We start from the raw sequence: 15,234 nt of genomic DNA on the forward strand, positions 1-15,234 counted from the left end.
CACAAAAAGCTAGAAAATTTGTGATCGGAGGCTTAAGCTAATTTTTGTACATCATCATAATAAAAGTACTGTTTCAACATATTCTACTAAATAATTGGAACAACAACAAAATGTTAAAATAGCGCAGTTTGTGATCTTATGGGTTTTCGTACAGGCTTCTTCTTCCGCTCGCCATCAATGTTCCATCTTCGGTCCGGACTCGGCTCCGTTCGCTGTTTTCCGTCGCTACGCCTCCTTACGTAGCCTCTCAGGTTGTCATGGGCAACTGAGAAAGACGCTTTTCCAGTAGACAACACCGCTTGAAGTAACGGTCCATATGACGCGCTCCGTCCGTTGTGTCAAAGCGAAGTGTCGCTAACTGAAAAGGAGAGACAGTAAAGTAAGTCTTCATTGCCAAATAGGTTTCGTAGGTTTTGTTTTTTTGTGTTTCAGCGAGGAAGACACTACAGGCGCTAACTTTGCTAGCTAAGCTAATGCTAACAGCTAATTGATGCTGTGAGGTTTGTCTTTTTTTTACACATAACCTCTCTGGCGTTTTTGATAGCTGACTGTTACGTATTAGATACCGTAATCGATCTCATTTAAATCTGCCTGTGTTCATATTATACGTTGTTAATGCAACCTTAGAGTAAAATTACCCAGAAGGTAAGCCAAAATAGAATGGAAATGGCATTTAATATGAGGAAATTCGGTTGTACCAGAAGCCAAGTGACAGGCAAATGTAAACATGTAGCGTCATAACATAAAAATAAACAATGGGAGACAAATAGTACAGTACAGTTATTAAAACTAGCAAATCTGATGAAAAGAAATGTGCAGTAGAGTGGGATAATTTTAAAAAGAATAAATAAAAAGATTTTTTGCAAAAATTGAAAAACTAAGCATTGTAATTAAATGATTCTTAAGAATCAACTTCCTATTCACAACCTATAATAACCCCAAGTAATGAAGTGATCTGTATCTGTATTATTTTATTATTGTGCCCTTAAAAATTTTCCTTGCAGTAAGGTGGGAAAGAAAAACAACACAGAGACAGTCAAAGAACAACATCAGCAAGACGGTAAACAAATAAATTAAATATCTGTACAAATATCAATAAAACAGGCTGGATGACTAAACCTGTCTAATAAGTAAATAATAAAATAAGCTTGATCATTTACATTCTGATAATTAATATTTTTAAGGGAAATTTTGTTTACATAGAAATCATAATCCATTTTATTTATGGTTTCAATTGTTTTTATGTTTTTATTATGTATTGTTTTTGATTGTGTTTTATTTTGGATATTTAAAATGTTCTTTACAATTTAAAAGTTTATTTGAGGGCAAACTTGCATTATTATGCCTTTACCTATATATTACTTAAAAATATATAGATACAGGTAAACAACAATATTATTGTTTATCGCAATAATTTCTGAGACAATTTATTGTCCAGGGAAGTTTGTTTTACCAGATCAGACCTGTGAGAAAGATATCTAGAACATGATTACTGATTATTCTAGAATAAAGACTAAAGTTCTGTCTGATTTAATGTAAGTTTAAATAAATCATCACACATATGCATAGTTTGGTATTATGTTCCTAACTCCATCTCTGCCATCCAGCCTTACTGAGGGAACATGGCGGTGTATTTTGACCACCGCATCGAAACCCCTGACAGAAGCAATCTGCCGTCTCACCTGACCTGGCACGCCACGCTCCCCATCCTGGCTGTGGCGTCGAGCAGCCCTGCTTCCGGTGGCAGCGTGGATCTTTACCTGCAGCAGGTAAACTGGGATCAGACTGTCGGGTGGATTAGCTGTAGCATTACTTCAGCTCCGTTAAAAACGATTCCTGTCATCGGTTCCCGTTTTGTTTGCGTGACGTATTGAACTGTTTGTATTTTAAGAAATATCCAAGATGAAATCCCTTTATTTCCAACATTATGGGAGAGGAACAAATGTTTCTGTTTGAACCAATCTGTTCCCCCTCCTTAACATGGGAATTAATTAATTTACCATCAGGTCCTTAACTGTTTATTCCTCCCATTATGATCAACGAATCCTGTGGGTTTGGAAACATTTGCTCTTTATTTACCAACTTAAAAAAATAAATAAATTTACTATGGTTTTGGTTTTTTTGTATATGTATATATATATATTCAGCTGTTAATAGTAGTTATGCTAATTTGTTATACTTTTGTTAAGTGTATTATTAGTTACGGAGGAATATTTAAGATATATTATCTAGAAAGAACGTGTAAATGTGGTTGTTGCCATTTGTTTTGTAGGTTTTTATGATTTTTATTGGTTTTCTGTTAAATAATCCATAACCTGGTTGTTACATTACTGCCGTGCCGTCTGAGTTTTCTCCATCTCATTAACATTTACAGTCATATTCAATAAATTAGGATGTATTTTCATACGAGGCTAATTTATTGTATTAAAAACTCCTTCGCAAAAACTGTCAAAACATTTAAAATGTTCATTTCACAGCGAGATTCTTATTTTTAATCCAGTTTTAAGTTAGTTTGAATCGAATACAACATGGTGCATATTTCTAATTAGTTTACTGTATATTGATAATGGAATCTGCACTGATAACATCAGTTCTGATGTTTCTTTGTGGTCCTGTCCAAACTCAGGGTGAGTGTGTGAAGAGCTGCCATGTGGACCGGGCCCAGCCGGCCGCCGCGCTGCGCTGGCATCCCGTAAAGCCGGTTCTGGTTCTGGGCTGGGAGAGCGGGGAGGTGGTGCTGCTCACGCATCCGTCCGGAGATCAGACCGTGCTGCCGGCCGTCCACACGGCCCGCATCACGCTGCTGGAGTGGAGCGGCTCCGGAAGCCGCTTGGTGACCGGAGATCAGGTTCGCTGCTTCATGACGTCAATAAAACAGAAACGCTGATTTCATTCTGAATTTAATAATCGTTGTGTTTTGGCAGAACGGAGCTCTGGCCGTGTGGAAATTAGATGCCAGAGGGCGACTTTTAGGAAATCACCTCGTCAAGCACGACTACAACAAACCTTTAACCTGCTGCATTTTCAAGCCTGCCTCTCCTGGGGTGTAAGTAGCTCACAGATTTATAGATGAATCTGTCGCAATTAATCAATTAAAATGAGATCAATAACTTTCATTCTCATAATCAATTCAAATCTGTTTGGGGAAGATGGAAAAAATGTGGAGCTAAATTGGGTATTTACTTTGAAACTAAAAAAACTTTAATTTGAAAAGTAATTTTGAGAAGTTTGACTTTTTCTTTTCATTTTTTTTCTCTTTAACAAAGTTTATAGCCCCGATTTTGCTTTATAAAAAACTTATTTTTAAGCTTTAATAATCCATTTCATTTATGTAGGAAGAGTTTTCAAAGACACTTTCTAACATTATTATCGTTTTGGTTTTTATTTGAAGATGCATTATATGTTGATTGTGAAAGGAGAAAACAGAAAAACCAGAATCTTTCTTCACACAATCAAAAATGTAGATCCACAGGAACAGTTGTAATTTATAAGTTATTCTTTAATACTTCATTTTAAATCCATTATCATTACTTTTTAGTTCAGATTAAAGAAGCAGCAGCAGAGGAGCTAACTGAAAGAGACCCTAGTGCTTTAAAATTTACATGTAAAGTGATTTATAGATAAATATTTAGATTTTTATTATTATTAGGATAAGAGAGACAGAAAAGTTCAAAGGCAGTGTTTGAATATTTTGACCTTTAAAGCAAACCACATTAAAATCTAAAGACGATAAGAGGAACGTTTCAGGTGGAAATGAGCCTGTTTTCACACCTGGTCTCATCCGTGTTGTTTCCATAGCGACGTGGCGATGTTGGCGCGGGCGTCGGTGAGCGGAGACGAATCGGCTCTGGACATGTTCAGCTGGAAGGGGGCGCCTCTGAAGATGGGCCCTCAGGAGGGACTGGGCTTCTACGTCAGCACCGCCAACGGTAAGACGGTCCAAACGTTTCCATGACATGGCCCCCAAGGGCACGGGAACCCCCTCTTTACAAACCCACACACAAAGCTACAAACTATGTTATAAAGATCCACTACTAGAATGTTTTATTTACTAATCAGGAATTATTTTATCCATTTAGCATAAATGTTGCCTCATTTTTTTATGATTTTAGATTATCAAGAATTCTGTGACAGAGAATTTTATTGTCATATATTACGATTTATTAAAGGGCTGGACAATAAATCAATAACAGTATAAATATGTGATCAATATCAATAGGCAATACATCTGATAAAATATTAAATATAAAAAATATTCTAAGTTGGTGGAATCTACTAACTCAGCTCTCTGGTTGCCTAGCAACGACCTGCTGGGTAAGAAGCAGTTTCAAGCTCCCCCAAACTTCAGTTGCCTAGCAACAACCTGCTGGCTAAGAAGCAGTTTCAAGTTTCCCCACTTTGCCTCATAACTGCTACAAAGTAAAAAACAACATGGAGGGAAACTGGATGAAACATGTAAGGTCACACCACCAGTCTGACGGTAGTTCAGATATTTAAAACAGAAAACTTATCAATAATTATCGACATCGACTGATATGAAAAACTTATACTGTGATAAGTTTCTCCAGACTTTATTACCAGATAATCAAATTTTTTTTTACCACAATCCTCTTACTTGAAAATATTATTTTATAATAACCACATCAAATTTAATTTGATTCCTTTAGTTCTTATGGTTTATCACAGCAGAGTTTGACTCCTTTGGTCTCCTTTTGTCAGAAACTTTTCCATTTCTAGCTCGCTACGCTAACTTGACCAACAAAGAAACTTGATGAGTTTAACTGGCAGCCAATCAGAAAATGGGCAACAAAAATAATAGTTAAATCAGTTATATTAACTTATAGTTGTTTGGGGGGTTTTAATGATTGAATAACAGAAAACAAAAATGAAAAAATGTAAGGGATTCAATCTTTTTTTAATCAACTTTTGGCACCCCCTGTGTTTTCCGTTTAAACCTGTTTGAAGCCGACATGTGATGACCTGCAGGAAAGGTCCATGCCGTGGACGAACAGGGCAGAACGAGCCCGCTGCTGAGCGAGGACGGCTCCATCAGGAAGCTCTTCTACCTGGACAAGAGAGGCGTGCTGGTGGTCGTCACGGACACCCTGATGCTGTCGCAGTACACACTGAGACCAGAAGGGGGCGCTCACGAGTCCATGAAGGTCCGCTTTGACCGTAGCTTCCTAGAGTTAGACATCTGACTGCTGCAGTAAATGTCTCATCTTCATTTTAATAAACAAATAACCAGGTTATGTTTAATGTAACAGGCAGAGTTGGGTACTAACCAGATACATTTACTTGTAAAACGTAAGTTTAAAAGTATTTTCACTACGCTGTACTTTTTACTTTTACTTGAGTCATTTCATTATGAAGTATTTTTACTCCTACTTGAGTAAAATTTCTGCATTTTCTACCCACTGAATGAACAACAAACATGTTTTAACTAAAAATCCACCAGACTCAGACCTGCAGTTTCAGTTAAAGTTTCATACATTTTTTATTAAAAGAAACTGATTTGGAAGAATTTTACTTTCCCTGATTTTGTTATTTTTTTGTTGCTTATATGAATTATTGTCATATATTTCCTTAAAATACCAACATTTCCATTTAACTTTATAACTTGCTCTGTTTGAAGATGTAATTTTTAAACATTAAATGATTGATAATTTGATCAGTTATTCAGTACTGGAGTAAACTGAAGTACCTTTTTTTAGTCCTGTATCTGTCATTTCTTTTTACTTTTAGTTGAGTAAAAACACGCTGGCGTTGTGCTGCTCTTACTCTGTTTGGTTTCTGCCTGCAGGTGAAGTTGAGCAGCACAGCCGGGCAGAACGTCGACATCATCTGGACTGAGAACAGCCTCCTGATCACAGCGACAGGAGAACCGGTCGTCAAGTCAGTTTCTACCCGCCGCTCCCCTACAGACCTACATAAACCAGTGATTTTAATCTGTTGGCTTATTTTCCTTTAAACGTGTCAGAATTTGGGACCTGGAGAGAGATGAGAACTACGTTCTATCTCTGGACGAAACTCTGGGTTTTAAGAAGGGAGAGATGATCAACTGTGTTTCCTACTGCGCAGCCAAAGGTAAATTCATTTACAGGCTCAGAATATTTAAAAAGAAAAGAAAATCTGGAAAATACATTCTTTATCCATCCAGCCGCTGCCAGCAACACCTACACTGCAAAAATACTAAATCTTACTGAGTATTTTTATCTAGTTTCTACTGCAAATGTCTCAGTACGCTTGAAATAAGACAAAATTTTCTCACAAGTAACCTTTTAGCAAGATATTGACCATTTGTAACTTCGTCACTCAATCCCTGGTAACAGTGGGGTGACTGTTGTTAACTGGAAACATGCAGACCCGACCCGGTGGGCCGGTCTGTTGGCCTAAGTATCAGCTGATCACCAATTTCCCAAACTTAAAGAAACTGGCGCTGATAAATCAGTGCACCTTTAGTGATTATTGTTAACAGGACGGTCTGTCCGTCAGTGGCTGATTTTCAGGGTTGAGTGGCGGTAGATAAGATCGGTTTGAGATGAAAGTATCGGCTGATCTTAAGGAAATCGGACGCAACCAATAAAAACTGCTCCCTCCTCCCCGTCATTATTTCAGCTTGCTTACTGCAGCTCTGAATAATCTGCTTTCTTTAATAAAAATGTGAACTATGCAGAGATCCTGGCAGCTGGAACCTCCAAAGGCCGCATAGCGATGTGGAAGACGGCGACACAGCCGATGAGCAGCAGCAGCTACAGAGCCGACGCTAAAGCCCTGTGGAAGCTGCAGACTCCCACTGAGATCCACGGAAACGTCACCCAGCTGCAGGTACCGTCAGTCTGAGCTCATCATTTAAACAAACTGTTTTATATCAAGCCTCATCGCGTGTGTGTGTGTGTGACGTCAGTGGGGCTCCAATCAGAACCTGCTGGCCGCCAACAACTCCAGAACGGTTCTGATCCTCAGTGAGCATGTGATGTCGGCGCACTTCGGCCAGCAGGTGGCAGCAGTGCAGCTCGCCCCGACTCAGCTCAGCATCACGAACTTCAGCAGCGGAGAGACGCTTCCTCTGCAGTGTGACATGCATGTCAGAGGAGTGTGCCTTAGCAAGGTGAAACCAAACAAAACAGCTGGACTCTGCTTAGTTCTGCTCTGACAGAAATGAAACTTACTTCCCTGTTCCTCCAACAGGACTCTGTGACGGTCTGGAACGGGAAACACATCTCTGTCTATGAGCTCTCAGGCACGGCTCTGCATGTTACAGGTATTCCCCTTTGCAACTACGTCACTAAATCATTCCAGGCGCCATGACGGACGTCGGAAGTGAAGGACAGAGCGACGGAAATAGTTTTCCCAAATAGTTTTTGCCAACTTATTCATGGCTTTCTTTTATTCGTCGAGTTAATTTGGCTGTGAACGTAACTCACCTGGTTGAAGTTCATAGACGGCGGGATTTACAAAAGTTGGAAACAGCTAGCTTAGAAACCGACCCGTACCGCCTCCCTCCTGACGTGTTGATCAGATCACTGAATTTTTATATCCTTATGTCATAAACAGCGCTTCCCGTTACACCGCAGCAGCATTAAAAACGTCCAAAAGACGAGATGCTAACCAGTTTTCCCCATACATGCTAGGCTACATGACGGTGCGGCACCGTCTCCATGGTTACCAATGGTCAGACGCGTACCTTCCCCATAATGCGATATTTGACTGCATATTTGTAGTCATAATTGGTTATAAAGTACATGAACATTAATCTTATTTCTTTGTTATTTCACCGAGGGCTGCCAGCCGTTGTGGTTGACGGCTTGTATCCTGCAGCCGACCGCGCAGCGTCCTGTAAACATTTTTAAAGCGAAATCAGCTGAATAAAAGCGACATCAGGGTCCAGATACATGTTTTGTGACAGGAGTGCAAAGGTTGTTTATACTTCCGTCACGGCGGAGTGGTTCTGGGGAGCGTGACGTCACGTTCAAAGCGTCAAAAGTACGTCACTGTAAACTCCCTGAACACTTGTGAAATTACGACAGAGAGTAAGGGTCATGCTAAGAAAACAAAAAATTAAATAAGAATAATGTCATAAAATTCTGAGAATAAAATGGTACAAGAATAAAGTCGAAATAATATGAGAATAATGTCATAATATAACTACTTTACTGTCATACTTTTTTTTTACTTTATTCTCGTAATACTATGACTTTATTCTGTATTATTTTGACTTTATTGTGTGATTTTATTCTCATAATCTGACTTTATTCTATTCTCTTTATTCTCCACAGGTTGCAGACTTCTGGTGTAGAATATAAAATCCATGAAAGTTTGTTGATGAAACGTGACAAAATGTGAATAATTCAGGGAGTTTAACCTGTTTTCCTTCCATCCATTGCAGGATCTTTTCCTTGTGATTCCCACATTGTTGCTGTTCATGACGAGAACCTTTACACGGTGGAACCAAGCCGAGTCCAGATCCGAACACCTCAGGTACGTTGCTACCTGCTGTAGCCGCATCCTGCCGTCTGAAGCTCAGACCCGGTTTAAACGTTTCTGCTGTTGTTCCTCCCTCAGGGGACAGTGAAGCAGCTGCTGACCTTCTCCCGGGCCGAGGGGAACCCCGTGCTGCTGGACGTGTGCCAGTCGTACCTGGCAGTAGGAACAGACACGGCGCATATCAGAGTTTACGACCTCTCCAGACGGTAACTAACGTATCAGAGCATCAAAATGAAGTCGTAATATTATGAGAACTCCAAAACCAAAGATCAGTCTGACAACTGCGGTAAAATGAGGAATGTTGGGCATCTTGTGAAGTTATACTTTGGTATTTGTTTTACAGATAAAGAAATACTTAATCTATTAACATCAGATTATTATCAGCAACAGGCTGTGTCCTGTTATTTATGCTAATCTGATGTTGCTGTGTGTACTATGACTTTATTCTCAAAATATATCTTATTTATATCTAGCTGTATTTTCTTAATATTACAACCTTTTTCTTGGATTTTTCCTGATGTATGACGAGAATATTATTCTCTTAACATCTTCACATTACTGTGACTTTATTCTGGTGACATTATACCTTTATTACTATGAGTTTATTCAGGTACGACTTTATTCTCGTAATATGAGAATAAACTCATAATATTCCGACTTTATTCTCGTATGGATTTATTATTGTAATATGTATTTTTCCTCATGCTGGCCCTAATCCTCCGTCGCACCTGAACACTGTTTTGTGTTTTTGTGATGTTTTCTTTTGCAGAGACGCCAAAGCTCACTGCGGCGCTAAGAATCTGTCCGACCACATCAGCGGCCTCGGCGCCCTGAGGTCCGTCAAATGCAACGCCAGCGGCAGCCAAGTTAGCCTGCTAACCTCTCAGGTGACTCGGCGGGATTCAGTCACACTTTTTAAATCAAAGAAACATCATCTTTGTTTTTTAAGTTGTGAATTTAATCTGATCTGTTCGTCAGGTTAACGGACGACCCGATCATAAAGTATATTTCTACGACATTGAGATGGACACCGTGACACACTTTGACTTCTTCACCGGCAGACCGTCCTCTGGCGTCTCTGTGCCTGATGAAAGCGATAAGTAAAGACATTATTCTTATTGCTCATGTATCAAACTCATGGCCTGCGGGCCAAATCCGGCCCGTTGTAGCGACTTCTGTGGTCCTCTAGGGCTCTGCAACCTGCGGCTCTTAATAATTTTCTAAAAAAAATGCTGAAGACTTTGTGTTTTTTAAAATGTAAACGTAATAAAAAAAATACTAGCTGATTTCATGTAATATATGAAAAGCATTTCCACAAAAAATAAGAATGTTTTTTAAACAGTAACATTTTTGTCTTTTGCTTGCAAAGTATGCAATTTTTAAAATAATGTTCTGTTAAAATATGTTACATTCCACTTAAAAATTGTCATGTTTTATTGGTGTCTGGAAAACTAGCCTTTTCAAAAACCAAATGAGCCGTTAGTGAGCCGTTACCTAGCAACTCAAGCTGAGCTGCAGCACGTTTGGTCAGCTGGTTTTCCCGCTGTATGTGCTGCACAATGGCTGCTGGAACAGACAAAGTGTTTTGTTGTTAACTTGGCATCCAGAAACCACTTACTGCATTCTTCTTGGTTATGCAGGATTCTCCACTGCTGCTTTTCAAAGATGTGTGACTGAATAATTGCACATCTGTTTGCAGCCATTTTCACGTGTGAGAGTAAATGTTCAGCTGGGGCCAGCAGCAACTTATTTAGATTTAAAGTGACAGACGCCGTAAAACAACTCGATGGTTCCACTGAGCAGACTGAAATCTCATTATCTAAGATGATTTTGTGTAAAAAATATAATAAAAATGTTTTGTGTAGACTACAGACCTATAATAACCTGTTCAAGGAACCTCTAATTATTGTTCAACTTTGTAGAAGAACTGTAGTATTGTATACATTTGTCAGCCCTGCCTTATTGATTTTATTCCATCTTACACACTAACGCATATTTTCTGTCATTTCAGGCAAAAGTTTCAGGAAAATGAAATCAGTGGCCGTTTTCCTGTGTCCCAGTACTGGGATGAGAGCGAACCTCGACTCTTTGTCTGCGAGACCGCGCCGATCGCCTCGGAGAAATCAGCCAACGCTTTCTCAGATTTGGTAGACGACGCGCTGCGGTGATCGTCTGTAACCGTTTTGGTGTTGTTGGCAGGATTCCTGACGCTGTGACGGTTTCTCTCTCAGGAGGACGTGTCAGTGGTGACGCTCTTCTGTACGCAGGAACACGGACTCCTGCTCCAGGACTGCTTCTCCAGGCCTTCAGGCCTTCAGGCCCTCCTCGCCCTGGATGTGCCATACTACTACTTCACCTGCAAGGTGAGTTCAGTCACTCTTTGTTATTCTGTTTGAATTATGGGGCAACTTCTAGTGAAAATAATTTCAGAAATGTTCTGGTTGTATGTTTGTATTGGGGCCAAACTTAGATACATTGGTAACACTTTATTTGAAGGGGTGTGCATAAGACTGAGATGACACTGTCGTAAACATGACATAACACCTGTCATGAACATAAAGTTTCTCTAAAAGTTGCCTTGAAATCCATTGAAAATGCCAAGTTTGCATTAAATTATCATAATTTACAAAATCATGCAAAGTTGGCACTTTTAATGGACTTTCAATGCAACTTTTATAGCAGTTTTGCATTAAAAGTGTCATTATTTACCGAATGACACTTCATGACAACAGTCATAAACATTCATAAAGACTCGTTCATGTTTATGACAGTGTCATGTCAGTCTTATGCACACCCCTTCAAATAAAGTGTTACCGTTATATTTTTTTAAATTACAAGAATAAAGTCGTAATATTTGCACAATAAAGAAACAAAATTACCAGAGGAAAGTCAGCAAGATCTACTCACACCAGGTCGTCTCGTCTTTTCCTTTGGGAGCGATTTCTCCTTAGTGCGGAGGGCTGTTGTCAGTCTGAGAGAGTCTTCAACACAGCAGTCTGAAGTTTGAGGCCAACACTTCTAAATGAAAGTCACAATAATCTATAGCAACACAAGACTGCTATGGTAGGATCAATAATCTGTACACATGTAAGAATCATAACATAATATTTCCAACAATTACTCGTTTCAATGTTTAGTTGTATTACTATGACTTTATTCTGTTAGTATTTCTAATTTATTCTCGTATTACTTCAACGTTATTCTCATGCGACTTTATTCCCGTAAAACTTTTTGCTCGCAATATTATAACTTTATTCACATTTTATTATGACTTTATTCTGGTAATACTATGATTTTATGCTTTTTTCTCACACTATTACAATGTTGTTCCAGTGATTACATTTTTTTTCTTGGCTCTAATACTCTGTCAAAATCTGTGGGGTTTAATTATGAGCATATTAACTGTTTTTTATGATTATTCTCATGTGAAAATGTGTGTGTGTGCTCTAACACACCCCAGCTGTTATTTCGGGGAGATGGTGTGTTTCTTCCAGAAGTAAGTGTTTGTCTTTCAGCAGCTGTGATTGTGTCTCATCATCGTTCCCGTAGATCGGCACTAAAATCTGAATACATCACAAACACCTGCAATGGATGATTTTATTGATCCTGTGTGAATAAATTCACACAGGATCAGATTGATTCTCACAGGCTGAAACATTTAGTCAGGCCTGCTGACGTTTGGCGAAACGTCTCTTCCCAAGTTAAACCATGACCAAAGTGTTTCCACCTGAAAGTCAAGTTAAAACCTAGAGCCTCCAGCACGTCTTATTATTATTATTTTCTGGTTTTACTTCTTATTGTCTGGAGTGAATAAATAAATAACAGAAGAGGATTATAGATGCTAGAAAAAAAGTACTTTTTTCTCAGAATTTGTAATTTTTACTCAGAATTTTGACTTTTTTTCTCAGAATTTGTAAAAAAAAATTTTCTCAGAATTCTGACTTTTTTTCTCAGTGCTTCCAAATCTTCTTCTTCTGGAATAAATAAATGCAAACGTCTGAAACCAAAGAAAGCTACACAAAAATCTCTTAAAAACATTCTTGCTACGTTTTCTTGTATTTAGCAAATAGAAAATAATTTAGAGATTCTAGCTGACCTGAAACAAGAGAATTTGGTCTTATTTAACTTCAGACTTCGGGAACAAAAAAACGTGTCTGTGTCTTTTTATTTGGCGCTCATAAATATTTGATTTCAGCTGGATATTTTTGACCCTGAAAATCCACAATAAATCCAGATGTGTTCAGAAACCCTTCTGTTGTATCGTCTTCCCACCTTGAAACTTCAGATAAATCCGTAAAAGATTAATTCAGATGATGAGTGTATGTAAACTTCTGGACTCAGTTGTTGCCCCGTTGTTTGCTCCCACCTGATCCCCATTATTTTTACCCCATGTTTTAGGGCTGGACAATAAATCAATTGTGATAGACTCATGATCAATATCGGTAGATAATACATCTGGTAGAATATCCAACATATAAAAAATTCTAGGTTGGTGGAATCAACTCATTCACACTTTGGTTGCCTAGCAACAAGCTGCTGGGTAAGAAGCAGTTTCAAGCTCCCCCAACTTCGGTTACCTAGCAACAAGCTGCTGAGTGACTGGGGCAGAGGCAGTTTCAAGGTTCCCCACCAAAAATAAAAAAGGAGAGATTTTCTCTTGTTATAAATTAAATCATCTGCCAGTGGAACTAGAACCAACCTGCTGAGTAACTGGGGCAGAGGCAGTTTCAAGGTTCCCCACCAAAAGTAAAAAACATTGAGTTTTTAAAAAGTAAAAATGGTATGAAAACTGGATAAAACAGGAACGATCACAACACAAGTTTGAGTATTTCAGATATTTAAATGGAAAAAAAACAATAATTACACTCAAAAACCTAAAATCTTACTCACTACACTTGAAATAAGACAAAACTAACTAAGTGAATAATTGCTTAATATAGATGGAAAAAAAAAACTAGTTCCACCGGAAAATGTTTTCACTTATAACAAGAGATTTTCTCTTGTTATAAATTAAATCATCTGCCAGTGGAACTAGAACTTTTTCATCAATATTAAGAAATTACTGACTTTAAACAAGCTCCTGTATTTGCTGAGAAGTTCCTTGTAAGCTAGTTTTGTCTTACTTTGAGTGTATAATTTGCACTAGAAGCTAAACCAAAAATACTCTCAGATTTTCTGTTTTTGCAGTGTATTGATGTCGACTGATATGAATCAGTTATATTGGTTTTTAGCCATACCGTCCAGCCCTTCCATGTTCTGATTTTATATTTAGAAAATATTGATGTAACTTTCCAAGAGCTCATCTAGCCACCTGGTCCTCTAATCCCAGCCAGGTGAGCAGAACCCAGAGGTGTCTCCACCAGATCAGCCAATCAGAGCGGCTCCTGCTTCGCCCCCCCTCATGGCATCCAGGCGACCTCTCAGAGACTTCGTGGGCCTGGAGAAGTGCGAGAAGGGAACGCGGGACGCCATGTTGAACTTCAGCTTCTACCTGAGCGTGGGCGACATGGACGAAGCCTTCAAGTCCATCAAACTCATCAAAAGGTATGGCGCTCAGTTAAAGGGGCGGCGCTCGGTTAAAGGGGCGGCGCTCAGTTAAAGGGGTGGCGCTCGGTTAAAGGGGCGGCGCTCTGTAAATAGAGACGTACTGGGTGGGGGGTGTTGCGTTGGTACTGGGCCCTGGAGCTGTTCATCCTCAGCTGCAGGAGTGATGGGGTGTTGATTTCTGGCTGCGTTCACACTGCAGCCTGAAGTGACCCAATTCCGAATTTTTTTGGTAAATCCATCTGATATTTTTTTTCCCGTTGCCGTTCACACTTCCAAATAAATGCGACCTCCATTGTGAACAGGGAAACAACCTGAAAGTCTCCCACATGTGCAGTAGAGGGCGCAATAGCGTCAGCGTTCTCAGTGTTTACGGAAGTAAACATGGATGCTAACGGTTAGCACAGCTTTCACATTTAAAGTTGTTGTCCAACTGGAGCACATTAACAACTTAATCCTCATTATAGTCTGCCATGTTGCTGTTTTTCTTTCCGCTCGTGCGTTTCAGGACGCAGAATAGAGACATCTGTTGAGTATCCGTGACGGATGAATGTGTCCTGGACGTTTGGTCACATTTGAATCGGATACGTATCGGATATCCAAGTGGCCTGGGTCGCATTCGAAAAGAACCCGACCCGTGCTGTTCAGACTGTCATGAAAACATCAGATACAGGTCGCATTAAGGCAAAACACCTGGGTCACTTTAGGCTGCAGTGTTTTTCAAGCTGCGGCCTCCAGAGGGCGCTAAGGGGCCTCTGAAAGCCTACAGTCTTTAGTTGCTGTATTAAAACGTGGCTGAATACAGGAAGTGTTTTCAAATGAAGAATGAACTAGATCCTGTTTTTATGGCTGAGAAAATATTAAATATTTTTTCAGCTTTCATCAAATAATAAGCAAACTGGACGACTTTTATTTAACAAGAAAAAAGCATTGAAGTTCTGGATATATGATCTGATTACTTTAGTTGCAACATTTTGGTGATTTTAGTTTGTAAAAATATTTTTTGTTGGCCTGTGACTTTTCCTGTCACGATAACAAATGTTGTTGGACAGTTAATTGTCCCAGAAATTATTTCCATAAACAATAATATTGTTGTTTTGCGACCACTTTCAAGTAATATAATGGTAATAATAATATAATAATCCAGGAACACATTCTCAAAGATCAATTAACTTTAAAATTCTAATGAATGTTTAATACTGG

General features: G+C 39.1%; 1 protein-coding gene across 4 annotated transcripts in view; it reads left to right on the forward strand.

Moving 5' to 3' along the window:
* The first annotated feature begins 153 nt into the window (after positions 1-153).
* Positions 154-15,234, forward strand: part of ift140 (intraflagellar transport 140 homolog (Chlamydomonas)) — a 36,386-nt gene continuing 21,305 nt past the window's right edge. The window contains exons 1-18 of one of the 4 annotated variants that reach the window (XM_007578022.2): positions 154-379; positions 1,608-1,769; positions 2,627-2,848; positions 2,925-3,046; positions 3,799-3,929; positions 4,987-5,162; positions 5,804-5,895; positions 5,981-6,087; positions 6,677-6,828; positions 6,908-7,111; positions 7,192-7,264; positions 8,390-8,481; positions 8,566-8,693; positions 9,257-9,374; positions 9,466-9,587; positions 10,499-10,634; positions 10,719-10,850; positions 13,817-14,031. In XM_007578022.2, the coding sequence (XP_007578084.1) occupies positions 1,623-1,769; positions 2,627-2,848; positions 2,925-3,046; positions 3,799-3,929; positions 4,987-5,162; positions 5,804-5,895; positions 5,981-6,087; positions 6,677-6,828; positions 6,908-7,111; positions 7,192-7,264; positions 8,390-8,481; positions 8,566-8,693; positions 9,257-9,374; positions 9,466-9,587; positions 10,499-10,634; positions 10,719-10,850; positions 13,817-14,031 (2,369 nt within the window). In that variant the 5' untranslated portion in view covers positions 154-379; positions 1,608-1,622. Of the gene's footprint in view, positions 380-408; positions 501-1,022; positions 1,061-1,607; positions 1,770-2,626; positions 2,849-2,924; positions 3,047-3,798; positions 3,930-4,986; positions 5,163-5,803; positions 5,896-5,980; positions 6,088-6,676; positions 6,829-6,907; positions 7,112-7,191; positions 7,265-8,389; positions 8,482-8,565; positions 8,694-9,256; positions 9,375-9,465; positions 9,588-10,498; positions 10,635-10,718; positions 10,851-13,816; positions 14,032-15,234 lie in introns of those variants that run through there. The other 3 variants (XM_016664041.1, XM_016664042.1, XM_016664040.1) reach the window with 3 other exon arrangements.

Source organism: Poecilia formosa, unplaced genomic scaffold (assembly GCF_000485575.1).
Source record: "Poecilia formosa unplaced genomic scaffold, Poecilia_formosa-5.1.2 Scaffold463, whole genome shotgun sequence".
NCBI lineage: Eukaryota > Metazoa > Chordata > Actinopteri > Cyprinodontiformes > Poeciliidae > Poecilia > Poecilia formosa.